General features: G+C 39.2%; 2 protein-coding genes, 2 non-coding genes and 2 pseudogenes across 5 annotated transcripts; 2 read left to right on the forward strand and 4 right to left on the reverse strand.

Moving 5' to 3' along the window:
• Positions 1-410: 410 nt before the first annotated feature.
• On the reverse strand, positions 411-529 carry LOC147302693 (5S ribosomal RNA; annotated as a pseudogene).
• A 357-nt stretch (positions 530-886) lies between these two features.
• LOC147302694 (5S ribosomal RNA) lies at positions 887-1005 on the forward strand. The gene has a single exon (XR_015127408.1). It is a non-coding gene; the product is annotated as a 5S ribosomal RNA (ribosomal RNA).
• An 847-nt stretch (positions 1006-1852) lies between these two features.
• Positions 1853-1971, reverse strand: LOC147302695 (5S ribosomal RNA; annotated as a pseudogene).
• Positions 1972-2328: 357 nt separating this feature from the next.
• LOC147302696 (5S ribosomal RNA) lies at positions 2329-2447 on the forward strand. Its single transcript, XR_015127407.1, has one exon. It is a non-coding gene; the product is annotated as a 5S ribosomal RNA (ribosomal RNA).
• A 3294-nt stretch (positions 2448-5741) lies between these two features.
• On the reverse strand, positions 5742-7969 carry LOC147302697 (OX-2 membrane glycoprotein-like). Its single transcript, XM_086283588.1, has 3 exons — positions 7957-7969; positions 6447-6839; positions 5742-6347 (listed from the first exon to the last, which is right to left on the reverse strand). The coding sequence occupies exons 1-3, from the start codon at positions 7967-7969 to the stop codon at positions 6028-6030; spliced, it is 726 nt and encodes a 241-aa protein (XP_086139714.1). The 3' UTR covers positions 5742-6027.
• A 2289-nt stretch (positions 7970-10258) lies between these two features.
• Positions 10259-16029, reverse strand: LOC147302698 (uncharacterized). 2 transcript variants are annotated; one of them, XM_086282637.1, is made up of 7 exons: positions 15410-16029; positions 13547-13885; positions 13133-13447; positions 12873-12972; positions 12634-12684; positions 11194-11313; positions 10259-10481 (listed from the first exon to the last, which is right to left on the reverse strand). In XM_086282637.1, the coding sequence occupies exons 1-7, from the start codon at positions 15462-15464 to the stop codon at positions 10472-10474; spliced, it is 990 nt and encodes a 329-aa protein (XP_086138763.1). In that variant the 5' UTR covers positions 15465-16029; the 3' UTR covers positions 10259-10471. The 2 variants fall into 2 exon arrangements, with proteins under 2 accessions (XP_086138763.1, XP_086138764.1); XM_086282638.1 differs by having other exon boundaries at positions 10259-11313.
• Positions 16030-17538: the final 1509 nt, after the last annotated feature.

Genomic DNA, 17538 nt, shown 5'->3' on the forward strand with positions numbered 1-17538 from the left:
CAGATGAGAACAGGCTGGTATGGCCGTAAGTGAGAGGCTTCCTCGACAACGGGCTTCATGTAGATACTGTAACCCATTTATTGGGATTTAAAAAACAATTTAGAGTGAAGCATATTGATTAGTTTCTACTTTTATTTTTAATAGCTGCCCATGACAGCACAGTTATAATGCATACTTAATGCAGCAATATTCACGTCATAAACAATTGTGAGTGTTTGCACAAAAACATCTACAGGTGCTCTGTGCATGTACAGTGATATTGATGTAACGCTTGAAGAATTTGACATTACTACATGAGTGGAAGAGCTCTTTGCGCAAGACTCACTAACCATCCTATTGGAAAATGAGCTTAAAGAGTGCCTCAGATCCGTTTCACTATTTAAACTGTCATTTGTGTGTTGAAATGCAAAAGCTTACGGCACCTGGTATTCCCAGGCAGTCTCCCATCCAAGTACTGACCAGGCCCGACCTAGCTTGGCTTCCGAGATCATACGAGATCGGGCGCGTTCAGGGTGGTGTGGCCGTAAGCGAGGGACTGCTTCACAAACAGCCTCTTTATACATGCTGTGATGACGCAGTCATGCTTAGGTTTTTATGTCCTGTATATAAGTTGAATTGTCCAAAGCACAAAAATGTTGGACTTCCAAATGGTCCTAACATACTGTGTGCTCTGTGTCACTTTAACACTGTGCTGTGAGAAAGTAACATGTGTTATTATGGTAACGTTACCGCGGGAAAAGCATTTTTGCAGCTCAGTGTTGAAGCTGCAGTTCACAACAAAGGTTTGCATGTTTTCGCTGTAACATGTGAAGCTTAGTACAATCCTATATTTTAAAGTGCGTGACATTTGCCAAGTATAAAAGGTCTTTTATAGCGGGTTTCCCTCCCTTACGGCCATACCACCCTGAACACGCCCGATCTCGTCTGATCTCGGAAGCTAAGCAGGGTCGGGCCTGGTCAGTACTTGGATGGGAGACCGCCTGGGAATACCAGGTGCTGTAAGCTTTTGCACTCCCACACACAAACTGCAGAGGGCGCCGCTGCTCACTCAGTGGAGGCAGCTTGAGGAAAAGCTTCATGACAACGCTCCTGATTGCATTTCCCTTTTGTGCAAAACAAAACAAAAGAACAGCAGGAACGAAATTGTTAGGAAATACACTAACTTATTTATTCTGTAAATGTAGAGAATGTCTACGGCTAGTCCGTCTGGGCTCAATAGTGAGGAACTCGTTAACCTTGTAGCGTGCACAGTGTCAACCTGACACTCTTGTGCAACCAGTTTTAACTCTTATTGGCTGCCGACTGCGGCCCCGAAGAATACTGAATAAATGCGCATCAGTGTGCTACCCTGAGCAGGGAACACGATATCATGGAGTTTCTAACATGGAGCAAGGTGAAGGTGACGCGACTATGCAGGACCGCCCCTGGTTACCTTCAGAGATCAGATGAGAACAGGCTGGTATGGCCGTAAGTGAGAGGCTTCCTCGACAACGGGCTTCATGTAGATACTGTAACCCATTTATTGGGATTTAAAAAACAATTTAGAGTGAAGCATATTGATTAGTTTCTACTTTTATTTTTAATAGCTGCCCATGACAGCACAGTTATAATGCATACTTAATGCAGCAATATTCACGTCATAAACAATTGTGAGTGTTTGCACAAAAACATCTACAGGTGCTCTGTGCATGTACAGTGATATTGATGTAACGCTTGAAGAATTTGACATTACTACATGAGTGGAAGAGCTCTTTGCGCAAGACTCACTAACCATCCTATTGGAAAATGAGCTTAAAGAGTGCCTCAGATCCGTTTCACTATTTAAACTGTCATTTGTGTGTTGAAATGCAAAAGCTTACGGCACCTGGTATTCCCAGGCAGTCTCCCATCCAAGTACTGACCAGGCCCGACCTAGCTTGGCTTCCGAGATCATACGAGATCGGGCGCGTTCAGGGTGGTGTGGCCGTAAGCGAGGGACTGCTTCACAAACAGCCTCTTTATACATGCTGTGATGACGCAGTCATGCTTAGGTTTTTATGTCCTGTATATAAGTTGAATTGTCCAAAGCACAAAAATGTTGGACTTCCAAATGGTCCTAACATACTGTGTGCTCTGTGTCACTTTAACACTGTGCTGTGAGAAAGTAACATGTGTTATTATGGTGACGTTACCGCGGGAAAAGCATTTTTGCAGCTCAGTGTTGAAGCTGCAGTTCACAACAAAGGTTTGCATGTTTTCGCTGTAACATGTGAAGCTTAGTACAATCCTATATTTTAAAGTGCGTGACATTTGCCAAGTATAAAAGGTCTTTTATAGCGGGTTTCCCTCGCTTACGGCCATACCACCCAGAACACGCCCGATCTCGTCTGATCTCGGAAGCTAAGCAGGGTCGGGCCTGGTCAGTACTTGGATGGGAGACCGCCTGGGAATACCAGGTGCTGTAAGCTTTTGCACTCCCACACACAAACTGCAGAGGGCGCCGCTGCTCACTCAGTGGAGGCAGCTTGAGGAAAAGCTTCATGACAACGCTCCTGATTGCATTTCCCTTTTGTGCAAAACAAAACAAAAGAACAGCAGGAACGAAATATTTAGGAAATACACAAACCTATTTATTCTGTAAATGTAGAGATGAGTGGATGAATACAGGAAAACAGCACTGCAGGATAGTCAATCACTGAACTGAACTACAAAAAGTCAAAAGTGCCCATCAGGTAGGCTGGAATCATACACGTTACCATCAACAATATAATTGTGAATGTTACACATACTTAAAGGAAGTTTACAACGAGCGAGATGTACAGACAATAGCCAAACACGGGTAAATGTGTAGTAAATGGCAGTGCAGTAAATCTGCCTAGTATGACATTAAATACACTTACTACTTCATATATCTCAGATCGTTTGTAACGAGCCACGGAAAGCAGTTGTAGCCACTGAAAAGATGGGCGTAATACATTAGATGTCGGCTAGCGGGCGGCTAACATTTACCACAAAGAAAAAGGGTTAAACGCGCTATTCAGCGTCGTGTAATTTCCGCTAAATCCAAGGTAAACACAGAAGAAATGCCAGTTTCCATTCAAAAAAAATAGCGGACTTTCAGGCTTCTTCGCTCCTCCGCTGCGTGTTGTTGTTGTTTTGGTGACGCAACTTCCGCCGAACAGACGATTGGTCGTCTACAGTGGGATTCGGCGCTCCTATCGGCCCGAGTCTACAGTGTCTATGCTCACCGTAGACTCCGGGCCAATGAAAAGACGTAACCGTCTACACACAGCGTAGACTTTGCACTACCGTAGACTCGACTTTCTTCTTGTACTATCTGCTGTGACATCCCCCACCAAAAAAAAAAAAAAAAAAGTTGCATAAGTTTATCTTATGCGGTGCCATTCTTAACTATAACGGCAGATTCTGCGTACACTGCTGTCATCACTTATTATGAACTCCTGCTCATGACTTCAAGCTTGGTTTGTTTGTTTGGTTTTTTTGAAGTAGCCATGGAAAACATGCTTACTCCATAAAGAGGATTTTTTTGTGAATTTAATATTTAATCTAAAAAATATTTCGAACATGAAATAATATTGCTGTCATTATATTTTCAATCGGTAAATAAGTTATTTAAATAAACGTCAAAACGAAGTCTAGCAACCAGGAGGGAATCTGTAACATTACAAAAGTTGTTTTTTTGTTTGTTTGTTTGTTTTTAATACATATAAAAAAGGTGTATCTATTTTAGCTGTCGTTGTCCTTGGGCAAGAAACATACCTACCGCCTACTGGTGATGGCCAGAGGGGCCGATGGCGCGATAAGGCAGCCTCGCTTCTGTCAGTCTGCCCCAGGGCAGCTGTGGCTACAACTGTAGCTGCCTCCACCAGTGTGTGAATGTGAGAGTGAATGAATAGTGGAATTGTAAAGCGCTATATAAATGCAATCCATTATTATTATTATTATTATTATTCGTTTATTAAATATTACAAGTTCTGAATTTTCAAAGGTTTCCCATAGGTCAACTAAAACTGAAGAGGCATTTTGGATTCCAAATTAAAATATTGTTCTGGAAAGCGATCGTAATGATTCAACAGCATAACTTTGTAATGGAATGAAAATTACCTTTTGAAAAGACCGCCAGTAAACAAGCAAAACATAACACATTCAAATAAGGTGCCAATAAATACTTTTACTTAACAGATGGGAACCACTCAAGTTCTAAAACATAATTTGTTAGTCAAGAACGGGAAATAATCTCTGCTGGGCATATAAAAATGGAGGGATAAAATAATTCAGTGTCCCAAAGGGATAAAATACAAAGTCCAAAGCCAGGGCTAGCTAAGCCACAAATCACTTACACTTCACAGGTTGATAACTTCTCCTGGTAACAATAGTTACCATGTGCGTAGCAGGCTGGCAATTATACGGGCCTCAGGGAGGTATTGTAGGCCGTGGCACATAGACAGAAAATATCGCAGCGGCGTTTGCAGTGTGGGCTGTAAGAAGAGTATGAATGTAATCAAACAAGCAATACCACCTCCAGACGAAAGCACAGAAATATGGAGGTGAATTAATATGCAGGTGATTCCAGGGAAACTCCTTTCCAAAAAAATATCCACACCAAAACCCGACGGCAACCTTTTATCCACCAAAGAGGGTTTTGTTCTGGCACAAAACATTAGTTTGTCTGGCCCGTGGACATATATAATTATCTGATTTGGTTACATTTGTGTTTGTTAATAAATGTAGTGATACTCTATCATATCAACAGGGGCAATTTTCTTCTCTATAATGAGAGAAAGGCTGTGCACATGTTAGCACAGACATAACAGCAGGATACAAACTCTTGAGAAATTAATAATAAAAAAAATCACAGATATTATAGAAAGGAAATAATTTCTGTGATCCATTCTCACCTTGCTGAGGAGAATCAACCATTTCCACAGAAATGGTTCAAATATAGCAGCTCGATCAGATTCCGAAATACATGTGAAACAAACTGTTAGAAATAAGTCAACTTCTGATTTACACTACACCGGACAAGCGATTTAACTGTTAAAGTCAACATAAACTGGTGCTTCACGCCACAATGAAGCACCAGTCTGCACAAGTCTGTTGCAGTTTCATCTCTGTATATGTAAAGCTGGAAAAGGAGCACCCTAGAAAAAGGGGGGAAACAGTTTATTCCTCTCAAAGGACGTGTTTAGACTGCACTAGCTGAATTCGACATCTTCTCTCAGCACAGTCTGAGTTTGTCTCTGACAGAAATTTACAGATGTGATGACTGAACTAATCTCTACAAAACAACAGGGAGGGGAAAAGGCTTCAGATCAATGTTCATTTAATCATTCACTATTTTAGTCAGGGGACTAAAATATATTTTTGTTTGGTGGTTTGACAGAAGTGGAAAGAGATTCAAGTCAAATTAAATTAACGAGACAAGCGGTTATAATCTTGAATGTAAAGCGCCATCTCGTGGCCATTTTTAATGAAATAGCAGGTGAAAATCCGCATCACACACTTTTTTCACATTTGTGAATATAGCATCTATTATTTACCAAAGTTAATAAATAGCTGTGCAAAGACGTCTCATGCTGCTTCTTGTCTGATCTCACTCACAATTATTGAATTATAACTGCGTGGTTAAAGTACTCAGAGTGCAGTAAAAGGACTGAAAGTGAGAAAAGTATCTGAGTTTGTGGTACACTGGATTGGACCTAATAACAGAAGGATAAAAAGCACAACAGAGACAAGTTAGAAAATTTGCATTATTTATTTATTTATTTTGGACATTAAACAGTTACGTGCAGTAACACAGGCCACAACCACAGACGCGATTATGAATATCTTAAGAAAAAGACTGAGAAAGATGTAATAAAGTCAAGCACTATAAAGGTAAAACAGACTGAACAGGAATTTATAAATATGTGAAAGCAAACATACTAAACTCTCTAGTGATGGATCCAGATTTTTCATCCAAACCTAGAAAAAGAAAATGCAGAAACATTAAGGTTGCTGTGTGATCATTTATCATAATCATTGATTTTAAAAGAATTTCTCATGATCATCTTCTTCATCTTCAGGAATCGTCACCATCACCTCTCTGTGAGGAGCAGAGAGCACTCGTGCTGCACATCCCACCTGTGTGCTGTGTTTACGTGAACCTGAGAGCACAGCTGTAGTGGTGACAGTGAATGTAGCGTTGGTGTTGGACACACTGACAGTGTTGTACTGTGAGAAGCTGAGGTCTTGTTGTGAGACACTGAGTGTTACAGTGGGAGCAGGTCGACCAGTGGCTGAACAGGAAACAACCCACTCTTCAGTAGAGTTTGACTCTCTGACATCAAGGACAGGTTCATGCAGCTCTGTGAAGGATCAGGAAATATCATCAACATGTTCTTACAAACACACCAGCTGCTCACACATTTATATCAACTATGTTTGTTTGAGGTAAAAGTTCTTACTATAAACTTGGAGGTAGGGTTTCCCTGTCAGAGAGCCTTCAGGATAAGTGTTAAACAGACAGTGATAGAAGGCTTCATCCTCATATGTCACATTCCTGATGACTATGGAGCAGTTCTGTAGTCCAGTGTATATAAACTCAATCTTATCTGTAAAGCCATCATTCACTCTCTGACCATAGTACTTGCTGTAGGTGGCAACATTTGTCTCCACATCAGGAGAGATTTTCTGCCATGTGACCTGAAGGACGTCTTTAGTCTTCAAGAGCTGACAGCTGACTTCAGCATCTTCTCCCACTGCTGCCAGCACAGTCTGCTGTGTTTGGATCACTGCTGTTAGAGCTGCATGGAGAATAACATCAGTTAAAGATGAACTGAGTGCTCTTGATGGGAAGACTGAAACAATAATTCAGGCTAGGGATTAGACTGAGTTTAATTTATGGCACTAAATAATAACAATGTATCAGGTTTCACATATGTGAATAAAATAATGTACTTCAATGATATTATTGGATGTCTAATATGGAATTTCAAAAACAAAAACAGTGCTACCAGTAAGATGTGTGTTATGTTTCTTTTTGGCAAATCAATTAAATTCACAATATTAATAAAGACGTGCAGAAGTATTATGTAGGATCTACATGTGTTCAAAAGACAAACACTTGGCTCTCTAATTATCCACTATGTTTGTCATTCCGAACTCATCCAAATTACAAATGATAATTAAAGACATTAAAAAGGTGCATCTCCTTGAGACTCTCTTTCACCTCCACGTTGCCTCTTACAGTTGTTTATCCCAGGAACTCTTCTGACATTACGTCTTTGTGTTTGACATTTAGCAACAATGATCCTGCTTTTGATCAGCTTTTTCATCAATAAAAAGGAGGAAGAAATGGTTAATATGATATCTGAGTATTTATTAATAGTTATCTGCATCTTATACCTGCTGAAATCAAGCTGTGACGAAATAGTTTGAATTATTTATCTACACTGCAGACTTTTCAATATAATGCTGGAAGTTTTACTACGTGACAACTAAATGACAACTATGTTGATCAATTACTGTTCACCAGTCACTGATCAACATAGTTGTCATTTTAATAGACTGATTACCTATAGACTATATTCAGACTTTAAATATAATACATTCAGCCCAATGAGACGTGTTACATTGGAAAATAAAAAAACAAACAAACAAACAAAACCCTTAATTAACACAAATAACATTACCTAACCTGCCTTTCTAATTCTAATTATTACTGTTGGTACCGGTATTGTCAACACCAGCTCCGTATTAACTTGTTATTGGCTCATTACCAAAAATTAGAGTATTGAGTATTAAGGTATTAAACACGGAATTGGTTGACTGATTGCGACCCGGTGTGAGAGCTTAACTTGCATCCAATTGTTCTCTGCAGTCCCTCATCAACTAAACGCCTACTGTGAAAGCTGCGTCTGTTAAAACAGACCCTTAAAACGTTTAAATATCACCGTTTTATGGCTGTAGGTCTACCTGTTAGTGACATCCGGCGTTTCTTTTTTGTCAGACTTGATGTAAATTCAGCTTTTATGTTCCAACCGTGAAACTGAAAGTTAGTCGAGATCACGCTTCATCAATTTCAATTTAAGCTGATGACTTTCTTTAGTAACACTTTCTTAACTCTAAATTTATACTCGTTCTATATATGTTAGAGTGATTTCTTCTGTCTATCGCCCAGAAACCATCCGTCAGATCACTTTAGAGCAAACTGACTACAGCAGATCGAATTAATATAAATAAATTCATAAATGAAACAGTGTATCTCACTCACCGTTTGAAAAAACCGCCAGCAAACTAAAGACAAACGTGATCGCGCGTCCTGCCATGTTATCGGTTTACCGCTAAATTTCAAAACTGCAAACTGCACAAGAGAAGCTCGGCCAGTCCATGTCACAGGGTGTGTAGTGAGAACGACAAAGCAAAACATGATCCCTCTCATTAATCACAGCTACATAAAATACAAAGCATTCATTGGGAAATCTAATAAGTCACTGATTTGATAAACATTTTACTATTTTGTAAAACCTCTCGGCCATTTGACATCACGCTTATTCCTCGTTGTCCCCTCTTCAGTGTGTAGTGGAACAGACCAACAACTTACTTTCACCTTCGTTTTAAACGCACAGCCAGACTGACAAATGTAAGATGAAACGCTTCAAACACCTCAGATTAAGTTGTGAAACATATCTAATGTATTTAGACGAGCACTTGCAGTCTATGAAACTGTAAACAAAACATGAGCTCTTTCCACATAAGCAGGACTGACTGAATCTCACTGCTGCTCAAATTTGCAGTGTTCATATTTAATCTGCACTTATGGGGTCACTGACTTCAACACAAGAAGAAAGAACATCACACACTTCACATCTTAAACTCCATGTTACAAAATATCAAAACATTATATCTAATTAATTGTTTTTAACAGTATGATACTAAGATTTGCCCATGAAACAGAAGTAGAAGCTATTATTTATCAGAGTTACGGACATTATGAAGTGGTGCAAAGCTCGATTAGTTAGTTAGTAAAACAGCTTTGTGAAGTATCAAGACATGTAAGGAGTATTTAATACATGAAAGACCACGAAAAGGAGTACTTTTTCTTGGCACGAACTGCAAAGACTAAAGAGAAGAGGGAGAAAATCCCAGAGAAGACCCAGACTGCAGAGACAGAGGCTCACTGTCAGTCCTTTCAGAGAGGCAATGAACCACATAGCTCTTGTAGTGGTGAAAGTAATGTTTCAGTCATGACTAATAGAGAATCTTGTGCATTATTTAATGCATATTTACGAATTCTGAACTTTCAAAGATTTCCCATAAATCAACTAAAACTGACGAGGCATTTTGGATTCCAAATTATAATATTGGTCTTGAAAGCGATCATAATGATTCAACAGCATAACTTTGTAATGGAATGAAAATTACCCTTTGAAAAGACCGCCAGTAAACAAGCAAAACATTAAAAATTTGTCATCCTGAAAAATTCAAATAAGGTGCCAATAAATACTTTTACTTGGTAATAGATGGGAACCACTCAAGTTCTAAAACATAATTTATTAGTCAAGAACGGGAAATAATCTCTGTGTCACGACCTGCAGGATCAGCAAGGCGCTGATCATAATATCCCTGCTCCTGGCTCTTTCTCTCTGTCCCTCTCTGGGCAAGGTCTCCTTTTCACATTCTCCTCCACGTTTCATGCTAGCTGCTAAAGTGACTGTCCACTCTGCCTCCCACTCCCTTCAGGCACTGATTGACTCCGGGGTGGAGCAGAGTTTCATGGATGCTTCCCTGGCTCTCGAACTCAAAGTTAACACACAAGCATTTCCCCACTCCTTGCAGGTCACCACCTTAAATGGTCAGCGTCTTCCCAATATAACTCATATTACAGAACCCGCGTCCCGAACTCTATCTGGTAATCACAATAAAATGTTACAGTTCTATGTTTTAAATTAACGAGACAAGCGGTTATAATCTTGAATGTAAAGCGCCATCTCGTGGCCATTTTTAATGAAATAGCAGGTGAAAATCCGCATCACACACTTTTTTCACATTTGTGAATATGGCATCTATTATTTACCAAAGTTAATAAATAGCTGTGCAAAGACGTCTCATGCTGCTTCTTGTCTGATCTCACTCACAATTATTGAATTATAACTGCGTGGTTAAAGTACTCAGAGTGCAGTAAAAGGACTGAAAGTGAGCAAAGTATCTGAGTTTGTGGTACACTGGATTGGACCTAATAACAGAAGGATAAAAAGCACAACAGAGACAAGTTAGAAAATTTGCATTATTTATTTATTTATTTTGGACATTAAACAGTTACGTGCAGTAACACAGGCCACAACCACAGACGCGATTATGAATATCTTAAGAAAAAGACTGAGAAAGATGTAATAAAGTCAAGCACTATAAAGGTAAAACAGACTGAACAGGAATTTATAAATATGTGAAAGCAAACATACTAAACTCTCTAGTGATGGATCCAGATTTTTCATCCAAACCTAGAAAAAGAAACCCAAACATTAAGATTGCCGTGTGATCATTTATCATAATCAATGATTTTGAAATTAAAATGTTAAAAGTGCTTCAACCATTACAATAAAAACCTACACTAAACAAATATGTGTCAACACACAATTCAAGGTTCAACAGCTTCATTGTCAATGTAAAAATGGAAAGTTACAGTAATGCAGTTTTTTAGTGTGGTGTTCAAAAGAAGATAACAAAAATATTAAAAAGTGCTAATAAAAAATGTAGTCCACAACAGTGTTCACTTAAGGTGCGAAATACTTAAAAGAATCAAATTTGCAACGACCAAAGTCCAAAACTCATCCTGATAAAAATGCTGCAGCACTCGTTTTAACGAGCAACAGCTCTCTACTGTTACAACATGTTGCTGCTGTTAATCAATACAATTTAATACAGTTGTGCTTCAAATAGAACAAAAAATGTGACATGACAAATAATTAGGTCACACAAAAGGCTCTTACACTCAAACAGATATACATGTGTTTGCTATACCATATATCAGCAAGAGAAGATACGACCTCTCCTAGGAGGTGTGTGATCTATGCCAGAACACTCTGTAGAGGAGTGAACGCACCCCCCTCTTCATGCTACACAGAGTTGTTACAGAGCTCCTAGGATGAGACATTCTTTCAATCTACACATGATTATATACTTCTAAGCATATATGAGTAAATATTTATTTACAGCTCAAGTTTTCTTGCTGCTCGTGATGGTGGTTTTATGGGATCATTTGTTGGGCTGTTGTTATTTGGTGTTCGTTGTCTTATCTCCTCGCTCTCCATCTTGATTAAAGGTGTTTGGTTCCTTTAGATAAAAACAAAATATGAGATCATTACTACTTTCAATAACGCCACCACATTTCTAAAGCATCTGAATTCTGTTTGTCGTGTAAAAACAATATACAACAATTTAAAAATACATTTAAAATGTATATTTAAATAAAATGGTACAAAGACAAAAAAATGAAATATTAAAACTGAGACATTTTAATTATATGAAAAAAAAATCTCATTTGAATTTCATGCCAGGAACACATTTCAGAACATTTGGGACAGAGACAAAAAAGACTGAAGATATTATGCAATGCATACAAATATCTGGTGAAGTATGTTATAATCAATGAGATAAACTGGCAACAGGTAACAGAAATGATATATAATGATATGATAAAATATAAAAAGAGCCCCAGAGGTAGCTGAGTCTTTGGAAGCGTGGTCAGGCAAAAGCCTCTGTGCTCTGAAATGGCTCAGGTTTACACATTTGAATGTGAACAAACAACAACACTTCTGGAACAATCTTTGTCCAAACATTGTAGAGTTTCCATCATCTGCTCTATTTAAAGATTCAGAGAATCTGGCGATATCTCTGCACACACTGAGTGATCATCATCTTTGGACTCTCGGGCTACACTGAAAACAGACGACACTGTGACAGTGAACAGAAAACCAAACTAGATCCAGGAATGACACCACCCTCTCTGGGACCGTGGGACTGACACAAAGTCCAAAACTGTTGTGTGGTCTGACCGATCACCACCTGAAATTCATCTTAGAAATCATGGACCACATCCTCAAAGTTACAGAAGAGAGGGACCATCTGGGGTGGACTCGTGCACATGGTATTGGCTACCTGGACATCGGTGAAGAGACCATTAATGCTGAAACATGTAGACAGGTTTGGGAGCAACCACCTGGAAAACATCTGCTAATACTAGTCTACTTCTACTAGTGTATGTGCAGCAGATGTTTGTGGCTGGGTGTTCAAAAACACGGCATGCATTTTTAATTTCTCCTTGATATTTGGCCCGATGAATATTATGAATATTGGGGCCCGATGAATGTAAAAACAAAGAATTACCAGATTTTTTTTTACCTGATTTTTGTTTCTAAGAAAAATGAGAGCCACATGAGGATATTCATTTAAAATTTTGATAGAACAGTAGCAGTATAATGTCCTCGTAAGTGGATATCAGGCCCTAGAGCAAAATTTTGTATTTTGGTCTAAATAACCCAAAATGTGATGTCCACATATGTGGATGCCAGGTCCTAGCAGGTTAAATGATATTCCCACGAATTAATGAAAAAAATAACAAAAAGAATTTGAATAATTATCAAACAGTCTTACCCGTCCATCTTATTGGTTGACTTTTGTGGTGTTTTGCTCTTCTCATGGTCCCTGAGTGACAGAGGGATTTAAGGTTTAAAGTTTAAAGTCAGTACTATAAATATCTGCAGATATTACTGGATAGATGTGGGTTAGGTTCTTAGGGTCATAAATCATTATTATATTAACATATCCAGGAATGACACCATATATTATCATATTAACAAGAAGACACATATTAAACCACATGTGAAAGTTACCTCTGCTTGTCTTTTTCTTTAAGACGAACAGTGACGAGCAGAATTACACAACCAAGGACCAACACCGGTACTACAGCTGATACAATTATCACGGTGGAATCTGAGAGAAAAGCAAGGAAAATGTGACACTGAACAACACGGATACATTAATCATGGATAAAAAGGAAATGCAGAAGTACTAAGTTCATTGATATTAGGTCTCAGTCGAACTAACCCAGATATAATCGATCTATAAATTTGTGACTGAAAGAGTTTCTCACCATATTCATGATCAGACGTCTGCTGGACCTCAGGAATCGTCACCATCACCTCTCTGTGAGGAGCAGAGAGCACTCGTGCTGCACATCCCACCTGTGTGCTGTTGCTACGTGAACCTGAGAGCACAGCTGTAGTGGTGACAGTGAATGTAGCGTTGGTGTTGGACACACTGACAGTGTTGTACTGTGAGAAGCTGAGGTCTTGTTGTGAGACACTGAGTGTTACAGTGGGAGCAGGTCGACCAGTGGCTGAACAGGAAACAACCCACTCTTCAGTAGAGTTTGACTCTCTGACATCAACAACAGGTTCATGCAGCTCTGTGAAGGATCAGGAGATATCATCAACATGTTCTTACAAACACACCAGCTGCTCACACATTTATTTCCAGTATGTTTGTTTGAGGTAAAAGTTCTTACTATAAACTTGGAGGTAGGGTTTCCCTGTCAGAGAGCCTTCAGGATAAGTGTTAAACAGACAGTGATAGAAGGCTTCATCCTCATATGTCACATTCCTGATGACTATGGAGCAGTTCTGTAGTCCAGTGTATATAAACCCAACTTTATCTGTAAAGCCATCATTCACTCTCTGACCATAGTACTTGCTGTAGGTGGCAACATTTGTCTCCACATCAGGAGAGATTTTCTGCCATGTGACCTGAAGGACGTCTTTAGTCTTCAAGAGCTGACAGCTGACTTCAGCATCTTCTCCCACTGCTGCCAGCACAGTCTGCTGTGTTTGGATCACTGCTGTTAGAGCTGCATGGAGAAAAACATCAGTTAAAGATGAACTGAGTGCTCTTGATGGGAAGACTGAAACAATAATTCAGGCTAGGGATTAGACTGAGTTTAATTTATGGCACTAAATAATAACAATGTATCAGGTTTCACATATGTGAATAAAATAATGTACTTCAATGATATTATTGGATGTCTAATATGGAATTTCAAAAACAAAAACAGTGCTACCAGTAAGATGTGTGTTATGTTTCTTTTTGGCAAATCAATTAAATTCACAATATTAATAAAGACGTGCAGAAGTATTATGTAGGATCTACATGTGTTCAAAAGACAAACACTTGGCTCTCTAATTATCCACTATGTTTGTCATTCCGAACTCATCCAAATTACAAATGATAATTAAAGACATTAAAAAGGTGCATCTCCTTGAGACTCTCTTTCACCTCCACGTTGCCTCTTACAGTTGTTTATCCCAGGAACTCTTCTGACATTACGTCTTTGTGTTTGACATTTAGCAACAATGATCCTGCTTTTGATCAGCTTTTTCATCAATAAAAAGGAGGAAGAAATGGTTAATATGATATCTGAGTATTTATTAATAGTTATCTGCATCTTATACCTGCTGAAATCAAGCTGTGACGAAATAGTTTGAATTATTTATCTACACTGCAGACTTTTCAATATAATGCTGGAAGCTTTACTACGTGATACCGATCAGTGTCTAACAATGCCACCTGTGAAATCTGACATGAAGAACAGGTCGATGAAGCTCTGCAAAGGATGAAGGTTTCAAAATATAACATGTGCGACAGTTTTTACAAGCAACTCAACTTTTGGCTCACAAATGCTGGTACACCATGGTTGGAAACAATAAGATTTGTGACAAGTGACTTAACCATTAAAGTGAATATAAATTTTGACTAATTATTGTTAATCAATTACTGTTCACCAGTCACTGATCAACATAGTTGTCAACAATTCTAATTATTACTGTTGGTACCGGTATTGTCAACACCAGCTCCGTATTAACTTGTTATTGGCTCATTACCAAAAATTAGAGTATTGAGTATTAAGGTATTAAACACGGAATTGGTTGACTGATTGCGACCCGGTGTGAGAGCTTAACTTGCATCCAATTGTTCTCTGCAGTCCCTCATCAACTAAACGCCTACTGTGAAAGCTGCGTCTGTTAAAACAGACCCTTAAAACGTTTAAATATCACCGTTTTATGGCTGTAGGTCTACCTGTTAGTGACATCCGGCGTTTCTTTTTTGTCAGACTTGATGTAAATGCAGCTTTTATGTTCCAACCGTGAAAATGAAAGTTAGTCGAGATCACGCTTCATCAATTTCAATTTAAGCTGATGACTTTCTTTAGTAACACTTTCTTAACTCTAAATTTATACTCGTTCTATATATGTTAGAGTGATTTCTTCTGTCTATCGCCCAGAAACCATCCGTCAGATCACTTTAGAGCAAACTGACTACAGCAGATCGAATTAATATAAATAAATTCATAAATGAAACAGTGTATCTCACTCACCGTTTGAAAAAAACGCCAGCAAACTAAAGACAAACGTGATCGCGCGTCCTGCCATGTTATCGGTTTACCGCTAAATTTCAAAACTGCAAACTGCACAAGAGAAGCTCGGCCAGTCCATGTCACAGGGTGTGTAGTGAGAACGACAAAGCAAAACATGATCCCTCTCATTAATCACAGCTACATAAAATACAAAGCATTCATTGGGAAATCTAATAAGTCACTGATTTGATAAACATTTTACTATTTTGTAAAACCTCTCGGCCATTTGACATCACGCTTATTCCTCGTTGTCCCCTCTTCAGTGTGTAGTGGAACAGACCAACAATTTACTTTCACTTTCGTTTGAAACGAACAGCCAGGCTGACAAATGTAAGATGAAACTCTTCAAACATACATACATGAAAGACCACGAAAAGGAGTACTTTGTCTTGGCACGAACAGCAAAAGAGTAAAGAGAGGAGCAGTAGCGGTTTCAGATAGGGGCGACCCCGGCGGTTGCCCGGGGCGGCATCGTGGTGGGGGGCGGCATCACGGGCAGCGGCAAAAATAAATAAATAATAAAAAATGCTCGTACTGGTGCTGCCCCGACGTCATGCCAGCGCATATTGGGAATGGCAGAGCCACCGATCGGTTTTCTATCGCCCATTTGCTGGGAGTAAGCGCGCCCTTCGTTTGCGAGGTGCGCCTGCTGCTTGCAGAGAGGAGAGCCGGCTGGAGCAGCATCTAATAACCAGCTCGCAAAATAAAAACAAACCAACAAACAAACACGAAAACACCAGACATCATAATACAGACTTATAATTTGCACCGATGTTTTTTCGAAATTCTATACACGAAAAGTGAGCGCGAGAGCCCTCGGTGCGCCTGCTCGCTGCTGAAGTCAAAGTAAACTTTATTGTCATCTCCGCTACATACAGTCGAGTATATAGAGAGACGTGACGACAAGGCTCCAGTTACAGCAGTGCAAGTAAACGAACAATAAATATAAGAAGAGTAAGAAAATAAATATACACGTTAGGACTCGGGGTAAAGGGATCAATAACAATTTAAAATGTATAATTTACAGTTTGCTGATTTAAAGTCTCACACAACCCGTCGAAAGGGGAGGGGGGGCGGCTGCTTCCAAATAGAGCACATTTCATTTATAATGTTGTAAATCCAAGCCCATTATGTATTCATGATTTGAATCCTGGGTTGTGTGAAATCCCAGAAATAAACCCTCGACAAAGTGAATCTGTGAACTAAGGTGTAGGTGTGTTAGATCATGTTGGGGTGATCCTTGGGTTGAGGGATGGGTGTTCATACTGGAGTGCAAAATTAAAACCAATGGAAGATGGACAAGAAAAGTTCAAAGCCATCAGGTGCTCAGTTTAGAAAAAAGAGAAAAGAAGAGGAGGAGAAACGAGCAAAAGATACAGGTAAGCAGATGTGTGATTGGATAATGGCAGCTCATCCTGAAACAATCAGAATCAGAATACTTTATTAATCCCTAAGGAAATAATGTGTGTTACAGTTGCTCCAAGAAGAAATGGTAAAAATAGTAACAGTAACAGACTAAACTCCAAACAATACATTATGTTACAGATTTTAATATTAATTAGTCAGTGTCAATTGTTGATTTGTCCTGTTCTCATTGTATGACAAATTATGATGGCTGTTTGGTATCCGTTTGCATGCATACTCTCTCTCTCCTCATATCTATGTGTGTGTACAACAGCTTTATGTTAATGTACAATCCTTAATATGTTTTGTGTGTGTGTGTGTGTGTGTGTGTGTGGGGGGGGGGGGGGGGGGGGGGGGGGCGCTAGAGGGAGTGTTCGTCCAGGGCGCCAAACGGGCTAGGACTGCCACTGGACAGGAGGGTGAAAATCGAAGAGAAGACCCAGAGTCCTAGTGCAGAGACAGAGGCTCACTGTCAGTCCTTTCAGAGAGGCAATGAGCCACATAGCTCTTGTAGTGGTGAAAGTAATGTTTCAGTCATGACTAATAGAGAATCTTGAGATTTATTTAATGTGTGTTTAAAGTGTTTTTGGTGGCTATAGCTATTACTTCAGTAGACTGATTTGTCCATTGTTGCAATGGTTTTAAGAATTTGATGATTCATAAAAACATGTGGCCACCAGGGTGCA

This window comes from Aulonocara sp. 'chitande type north' Nkhata Bay, linkage group LG23 (assembly GCF_057382095.1).
Source record: "Aulonocara sp. 'chitande type north' Nkhata Bay isolate Kocher_YH1m ecotype deep benthic linkage group LG23, A_spYH_male_GT1.1, whole genome shotgun sequence".
NCBI lineage: Eukaryota > Metazoa > Chordata > Actinopteri > Cichliformes > Cichlidae > Aulonocara > Aulonocara sp. 'chitande type north' Nkhata Bay.

Coding starts and splice junctions, on each gene's coding strand:
- LOC147302698 (XM_086282637.1), bottom strand. CDS start 15,464: ATGGCAGGACGCGCGATCACGTTTGTCTTTAGTTTGCTGGCGTTTTTT. Junction 13,448..13,546: donor ACCCTACCTCCAAGTTTATA/GTAAGAACTTTT, acceptor GATCCTTCACAG/AGCTGCATGAACCTGTTGTT. Junction 12,685..12,872: donor AAAGAAAAAGACAAGCAGAG/GTAACTTTCACA, acceptor TCTGTCACTCAG/GGACCATGAGAAGAGCAAAA.
- LOC147302697 (XM_086283588.1), bottom strand. Junction 6,348..6,446: donor ACCCTACCTCCAAGTTTATA/GTAAGAACTTTT, acceptor GATCCTTCACAG/AGCTGCATGAACCTGTCCTT.